This window comes from Carlito syrichta, unplaced genomic scaffold (genome assembly GCF_000164805.1).
Source record: "Carlito syrichta isolate Samal-C Ts95f unplaced genomic scaffold, Tarsius_syrichta-2.0.1 Scaffold304443, whole genome shotgun sequence".
Taxonomy (NCBI): Eukaryota; Metazoa; Chordata; class Mammalia; order Primates; family Tarsiidae; genus Carlito; species Carlito syrichta.
The window spans coordinates 22,473-30,234 of NW_007248539.1; the positions used below are offsets into that span (position 1 = coordinate 22,473).

Genomic DNA, 7,762 nt, shown 5'->3' on the forward strand with positions numbered 1-7,762 from the left:
CCACCCACCCTCACAGGTAACTAGAGTCAAAAAAACTTATAACAAGAAAGTAATTCTGAGGTCACTAGAGTTTACTTGTTTTCTACAATGGCTATTTCAGTCCTTTTTGCTGAAAAATACTGTGGGATTCTTTTTTTTTTTTTGAGTTGGAGTCTCACTGTGTCGCCCAGACTGGATTGCAGTGGCCGCTCCCGGCCACCGCAGCCTCTACCTGCTGGGCTCTGGCAATCCTTCCGCCTCAGCCTTCCAGGTAGCTGGAACTACAGGTGCGCGCTACCACGCCTGGCTAATTTTTGATTTATTGTAGAGATGAGGTCTTGCCAAGTTGCCCAGGCGGGTCTCGAACCCGCGGGCTCAGGCAATCCACTCACCTCAGCCTCCCAAAGGCACGGGATTACAGGCTGAGCCACTGAGCCCGGCTTCTTTTTTTTTTTTTGAGTTGGAGTCTCATTCTGTTGCCCAGGGTAGAGTACAGTGGCATACTCACGTTCACCACAGCCTCGACCTGCTGGGCCCAGGCGATCCTTCCACCTCAGCCTTCCAAGTAGCTGGAACCACAGGCATGTGCCACCACACCTGGCTAATTTTTCATTTATTTATTGTAGAGACCAGGTCTCACCAAGTTGCCCAGGCTGGTCTCGATCCCCTGGGTTCAGGCAATCCTCTTGCCTCTGCCTCCCAAAGTAATGGGATTATAGGCATGAGCCACTGCGCCCGGCCTCACCATGGGATTCTTTACTGAAGAAAGCAGCAGTTTTTCTCTGCTAGCTGCTGCTCTGCCTCTATCTGTGGGTCTCAGGTGCCCCTTGTGGCCTCCAAGGTAAGCTATGCCTCAGTTTCTCCTCTGACACATCCCTGCAGACCTCCAGGAGACCCTGGAGGAGATCCTTCCCAAACTGCAGGCTGAGAACATTCACTGCTTCTACCTTGGCCACGCCTCCCCTACGCTGGGGGTGAGGGCTCTGGGGGTCGCCCTGGATGCCGCACCTTCTCACCCAGTGCCTGCTAACCTGCGTGCTGGGATCACACGTCGAAGCCCTGCCCTGTTCATCTACACCTCGGGGACCACTGGTGAGGGTACCCCACAGCCCTAGCCCCAGCCTCTGAATCCTTACCCTGACCCCAAATTCAACCTGTGCCTCAATCTTGACCTCTGAAACCACCCAGCCTGTTGATCTTGACATTTGTCCTGGACTCTGTGTCCCGATGTGATTTGAGAAGTTACTGCCAGAATCCTGCCTCTGTCCAGTAAACAGCCACTGAAACCTTTACTGACCTTTGGTCTTGACCCATTACTCCCTACTTGGACACCTCCGATGGCCTCAATCCCAGTGCAGGCCTGTGTGTTGGACACCCACCCCTCTGTGCTGGTCCCTGTGTGTCCTTTTGCCACCCCACCCTTCCTACTCCGTCCTCCAGGCCTCCCAAAGCCAGCCATCCTCACACACGAGCGGGTGCTACAAATGAGCAAGATGCTGTCCTTGTGTGGGGCCACAGCAGACGATGTGGTCTACACGGTCCTGCCTCTGTACCACGTGATGGGGCTTGTCCTTGGGGTCCTTGGCTGCTTAGAACTTGGTAAGCCCTTCTCTGAGTCCCTCCAACCTACAGGACCACTGGAGTGAGTGTCAGGATGGGACTGTTAAGGCAAAGAGACCTCACAGGCTACCCGGCACCCTGAGTTCTGAGTTTTGAGAAGGGACACACAGCAATGAGTCCCAGGACCACATGGACAGAAGCTTGAACACCCAGACATTCCCTAATGGGTGTGCTTTGGTCAGGAAGTGACAAGAGCTGATATGTAGCTGGGTGTGGTGGTGCATACCTATAGTTCTAGCTACTTGGAAGGCTGAGGGGGAAGGATCACCTGAGCCCAGCAGGTTGAGGTTGCAGTGGCCGTGACCATGCCACTGCCCTCCAGCCTGGGTGACAGGGTGGGACACCAACTCAAAAAAAAAAAAAAAAAGAGCTGATATGAGTGATGGTCATGGGCATCCAGGGAAGCTGAGGTGCTGGAGAGGTGTTGGCATGGATCCAGGAGAAGCTGGGGAGGGAATGTTCCCCAAGCACTGCATGGGGTTGTCTCCCTGGATACCTGACTCAGAATTTAGACTGGGATCTCTCCACAGTTTGTTCTTTTTAAAAATTTTTATCATGAAATATTTGAAATAACCTTTTTTTTCTTTTTTTGAGTCAGGGTCTCACTCAGGCTGGTGCAAGCACAACTCACCACAGCCTCATCTTCCTGGGCTCAGATGATCCTACCACCTCAGCCTCCTGAGCTCCCAAGTAGCTGGGGCTACAGGCATGCTTCACTATGCCCAGCCAATTTTTTAGTTTTTTTGTAGAGATGAGGTTTCATTATGTTGCCTAGGCTGGTCTTAAACTCCTGGGCTCAAGCAATGCTCCTGCCCTGGCCTCCTAAAATGCTGAGATTACATGTGTGAGCCACACGCCCAGCTTGAAACACAAATATTTCTAAATGTTTGCTACATGAATTATCATGAATCCATCACCCAGCTTCAACACTACCAGCATTTTACTGTACTTGTTTCATTTATCACTTTCCCTCATTCTCACTCATCTTTTTATTTATTATTATTTATTTATAGAGAGACAGTCTCACTCTGTACCCAGGTGACAATGAAATGGCATAGTCCTAGCTCACTGAAAGACTGGCCTCAGCCGGGCTCGGTGGCTCAGCCTGTAATCCTGCGCCTTTGGGAGGCTGAGGTGAGTGGATTGCCTGAGCCCACGGGTTCGAGACCCACCTGGGCAGCGAGACCTCATCTCTACAATAAATAAAAAAATCAGCCGGGCATGGTAGCGCATTCCTGTAATTCCGACTGCTTGGAAGGCTGAGGTGGAAGGATCACTGGAGCCCAGCAGGTCGAGGCTGCGGTGGCTGGGAGCGGCCACTGCACTCCAGTCTGGGCAACTCAGTACGACTCCAACTCAAAAAAAAAAAAAAAAAAGACTGGGCCCAAGCAAGCCTCCTGCCTCAGCCTCCTGAGTAGCTAGAATTGCAGGCATATGCCACCATGCACAGCTAATTTGTAAATTTCTTGTGAAGATGGAGGCTTGCTATGTTGCCAGGGCTGCTCTTGGACTTCTGGCTGTAAGTGATTCTCCCACCTTGGCCTCCCAATGTGCTGGGATTTCAGGTGTGAGCCATCATGCCTGGCCTACTCTCATTACTTTTTTTTTTTTTTTGAGTCACTCTGTCACCCAGCTGGAGTGCTGTGGCACACTCATAGCCACCCCAGCCTCGACCTGTTGGGCTCAGGCAATCCTTCTGCCTCAGCCTTCTAAATAGCAGGAATCACAGGCACATGCCATCATGTCCAGCTAATTTTTTTTCTTGATTTATTGTAGAGATAAGTTCTCGCCACGTTGCTCAGGCTGGTCTCAAACCCATGGGCTCAGCAATCCACTCACCTCGGCCTCCCAAAGTGCTGGGATTACAGGCTGAGCCACTGAGCCTGGCAAAAAAAAATTTTAATCATTCTTGGCAAGAACCTTGGTGGGGAAGCTTTGGGCTTCCTAACTCATTACACCGGAGACAGCTCATGCCTGTTATCCTACTTTGGAGAAGCTAAGATGGATTGGGAAAGCTTCCCATTAACCTTCTCCCTGTTGAATTTACTGGTTCTTGAAGACCTTTCCTGAATCAGATGTTTCATTTGGGTTTGCAAACAAAGCTGTAGCTTTCAAGGAGCAGGTACTCATTTTCAGAGAGGGCATTATATATTACCCTCCACCAAAAATAGTCTCAGCTGGGCACGGTGGCTCAAGCCTATAATCCCAGCACTTTGGGAGGCTGAGGTGAGAGGATTGCCTGAGCCCACGAGATTAAGACCAGCCTAGGTGACTTGGCAAGACCTTATCTCTACAATAAATCAAAAATTAGCCAAGTGTGTTGGCGCATGTCTGTGGTTCCAGCCACTTGGAAAGCTCAGGCAGAAGGATCACCTGAGCCCAGCCGGTTGAGGATATGGTGGCTGTGAGAGTGCCACTGCCCTCCAGCCTGGGCAACACAGTGAGACTCCGACTCAAAAAAAAAAAAAAAAATACAGCCTTGGCTGGGCTTGGTGGCTCAGCCTGTAATCCCAACACTTTGGGAGGCCGAGGTGAGGTGAGTGGATTACCTGAGCCCGTGGGTTGGAGACCCACCCAGGCAACTTGGCGAGACCTAGTCTCTACAATAAATCAAAAATTAGCCGGGTGTGGTAGCATACACCTGTAGTTCTGGCTACTTGGAAGACTGAGGCAGAAGGATTGCTGGAGCCCAGCAGGTCGAGGCTGCGGTGGCTGGGAACGTGCCACTGTACTCCAGCCTGGGCGACAGAGTGAGACTCCAACTCAAAAAAAAAAAAAATACAGCCTTAAAGAAGACACACACTTGTTACTTCACCAACCACATGAGCAACTCTCCCCTTGGATGCAGGGATGATGATATTTTGCTTGTAGGGTTTTATTGAAGATTAGGGTTGAAGTAGAGAGAGTGCCCTCCCCCAAGCCAGATGCAGAGGGGGAGATCAGGAGGGATTCACCCTTCTAGAATGAATACAGTGGCCACTAAATTTTATTAATCCATGTGTGCATCCATCAGTACATCCATACACCCATTTACCAACCCCCAATCCATCTACTCATGTCTTCTCACCCATCCATTCCCTGCCTACCCTATCTATCCTTCCATCCTTACACCCATAAATCCATCTTTTCTCTCGTCCATCTATCCCTGCCACTACTTGTGCATGTACTCATTCACCCACCTGATCTATCCATTCACCCACTCATCCATTCACCATAGCCATCCACCTGCCCATGCATCTGTCTAACTGAGCACTCGTTTATCATAATCAAGAATGGTTAATATCCATAGCCTTGATTGAGCAGTGCTCACTTTGTCCCAGGAACTGAGCTTTCCAAGCATCCTAGAGACAGGATTTGAGCCCAGACCTGCCTATGATTTTCTTATGAGAGTAGTCCTGGCTGGACCAAGGGCACACAAATGAGCTCAATATTGTTCTGTGTTTCAGGGGCCCTCAGTCAGGAGATCCAAGCAGCTCCTCACAGCCACTTGGAAGCATGACCTGAAGCCCCTTCATCTCTTCCCTTCCAGGAGCCACCTGTGTCCTAGCCCCCAAGTTCTCTGCTTCCTGCTTCTGGGATGATTGCCGGCAGCATGGCGTGACAGTGATCCAATATGTGGGCGAGGTCCTGCGGTACTTATGTAATACTCCCCAGGTGAGGCTCTATGAGGCTCCATGATGAACACGCTAGGTATGAAATCCCACATGATATCTCAGATAAAGCTCTCAGGTAAAGATTCAGGTACTGGACTCAAGCAAGGCCTCTCAGGTAATATGCCCCATGCCCTAGATAATGAGTTCCATGCACGGTTTCTGATAGCAATTCCTCTGATGATCAGCTGTGCTACTTTGGGCAAGTGGCTTGAACTCTCTGAGCCTCAGTGTCCTCATTTGGAAAACAGGGATAATAATAGCCCAAGGAGGTATTGTGATAATTAAATGAATTAAATATATGCAAAGTGCCTAGAACAGGGTGTGGCTCAGTGTAAACTCACTAGATGTAAGCCAGCCTCATCCTTACAGAGCAATGAGGTATGGTCTCCAGGCAACATCACTGGGTATCCCTCTATGTAACCTCTCAGAAAAAGAGCCCCCCTAACTACCCCCATGTAAGGCTCTTGGGTAACCCCTCAAGACACTCCCCCAGGTTGTTTCCAGGTAATGGTCCCCAGAATAACCCCCAAGGTCACAGTTCCAGGTAACTACTCCCAGGTAAGATCCCAGATATGTTCCCCAGGTAAGACCTTAGATGAGGGCTCCAGTCACTCCTAGGTAGTTTCCCTCAGGCAAGGCTCTCAGGTAACCCTCCAGGTTACCTGACTCAAGTCATTACTCTTAAGTAAGAACCCCAGAATTAGCCAGGCATAGTGATGTATGCCTGTAGTTCCAGCTACTTGGAAGGATGAGGAGGAAGAATCACCTGAGCCAGGTCCAGGCTGTGGTGGCTGTAAGTGTGCCACTGTACTCCAGCCTGGGTGACAAAGAGTGGACCTCCAACTCCAAAAAAAGAACCCCAGGTAGATCCCCTAGGTAGAGGTCCCTCATCACCTCCCAGGTAACTCCCAAGGTAAGAATCCAAGGTAAACCCCCCTCTAGGTAAAGGTTTCAGGGAATGCCCCAAGGGCACCTCCTCCTCACCCTTTTGGGGATGTCCCTGTAGCGACCAGAGGACCGGACACATGCAGTTCGCCTGGCGATGGGCAATGGACTCCGGGCTGACGTGTGGGAGACATTCCAGCAGCGCTTTGGTCCCATTCGAATCTGGGAAATCTATGGTTCCACGGAAGGCAATATCGGCTTAGTCAACTATGTGGGGCGCTGCGGGGCCCTGGGCAAGATAAGTTGCCTCCTTCGAGTGAGTGGGTTATGTGCCTGGCATGACAGTGACCCTGACTGAAGCTAAATTGGTAGAGGACCTCTACCAACACTCCCAACCCTCCACCCCAGATGCTGTCCCCTTTTGAGCTGGTACAGTATGACATGGAGATGGAGGAGCCTGTGAGGGACAAGCAGGGCTTCTGCATCCCTGTGGGGCCAGGTATGGGGACTGGGGAGCCTTTCTTGGGTGTGGGAGGGGTGGAGACCCTCCGTTTCCTTCTTAGCTGGAACAAGCTGCCCAGAGCCTTAAGACTGGTCCCCGGTAAAGGTCCTGCAGCCCTCATCTGGACCCTGAGTCCCTGGCCTGACCACCATCTGGGCTCATCTGTCTTAGTTTCTTGGCTCTCCCCATCTGCCCTGCCTCAATCTCTTGCTGTGGTCTGCTAGGTCACTAGGTGTCCATCTGAGCTGTTCTCTAGCACTTTCTGTGGAGGTTACATCTTCCTAGATATTGGTCCCTTGTCCTGTACCTTCTCTTAGAGTTTTCTCTCTCCTGGGCCTTGCAAAGTCCTCGTCATATCTCTTTTTTCCCACCACCATTTGTCTCTAGCTCTCTTCCAACCCTTGTTCCTTATTTTTCCCCTTTTTTGAGTCGGAGTCTCACTGTATTGCCCAGGCTGGAGTGCAGTGGCATGCTCTCGGCCACCGCAGTCTCAACCAGCTGGGCTCAGGCCATCCTTCTGCTTCAGCCTTCCAAGTCGCTGGAACTACAGGTGTGCGCCACCACGCCCAGCTAATTTTTTTTTTTGCATTTATTGTAGAGACGGGGTCATGTCGCCTAGGCTGGTCTCAAACCCGTGGGCTCAGGCAATCCTCTTGCCTCGGCCTGCTGGTATTACAGGCATGAGCCACTGCGCCCAGGTCCTTGTTATCTTTTTCCTGTTTTTCATGGGCTCCCTGATGCTGCCTTCTCCCTGCTTCTGTCTCTCATTTTCTGTGGCCCCGTCCCAGTCTCTCAGGGTCTCTACCTGGCAGAGTAGGAGGTGACGCAGAGTCCACCGTCGCTGAAACCTCCAGCAAGGGGTTTCCGGGTGGGCTCCAGGTGTTCTTGTTCACGACCAATACTCCACCCCCATTCCCACCGCCAGGGGAGGCGGGGCTCCTACTGACCCGGGTGGTGGGCCACCACCCGTTCCTGGGCTACCGCGGACCCCGAGAGCTCTCGGAACGGAAGTTGGTGCAGGACGTGCGGCGCCAAGGCGACGTTTACTACAACACCGGGGACGTGCTGGCCATGGACCGCGAAGGCTTCCTCTACTTCCGCGACCGCCTGGGGGACACCTTCC

General features: G+C 51.6%; 1 protein-coding gene across 1 annotated transcript in view; it reads left to right on the forward strand.

Annotated features, from left to right (window-relative positions):
* Positions 1-7,762, forward strand: part of SLC27A5 (solute carrier family 27 member 5) — a 9,696-nt gene that overhangs the window by 931 nt on the left and 1,003 nt on the right. Inside the window, exons 2-7 of the mRNA XM_021713304.1 lie at positions 847-1,071; positions 1,420-1,578; positions 5,129-5,253; positions 6,259-6,453; positions 6,546-6,636; positions 7,565-7,760. Coding sequence (XP_021568979.1) covers positions 847-1,071; positions 1,420-1,578; positions 5,129-5,253; positions 6,259-6,453; positions 6,546-6,636; positions 7,565-7,760 — 991 coding nt within the window. The remainder of the gene's footprint in view (positions 1-846; positions 1,072-1,419; positions 1,579-5,128; positions 5,254-6,258; positions 6,454-6,545; positions 6,637-7,564; positions 7,761-7,762) is intronic.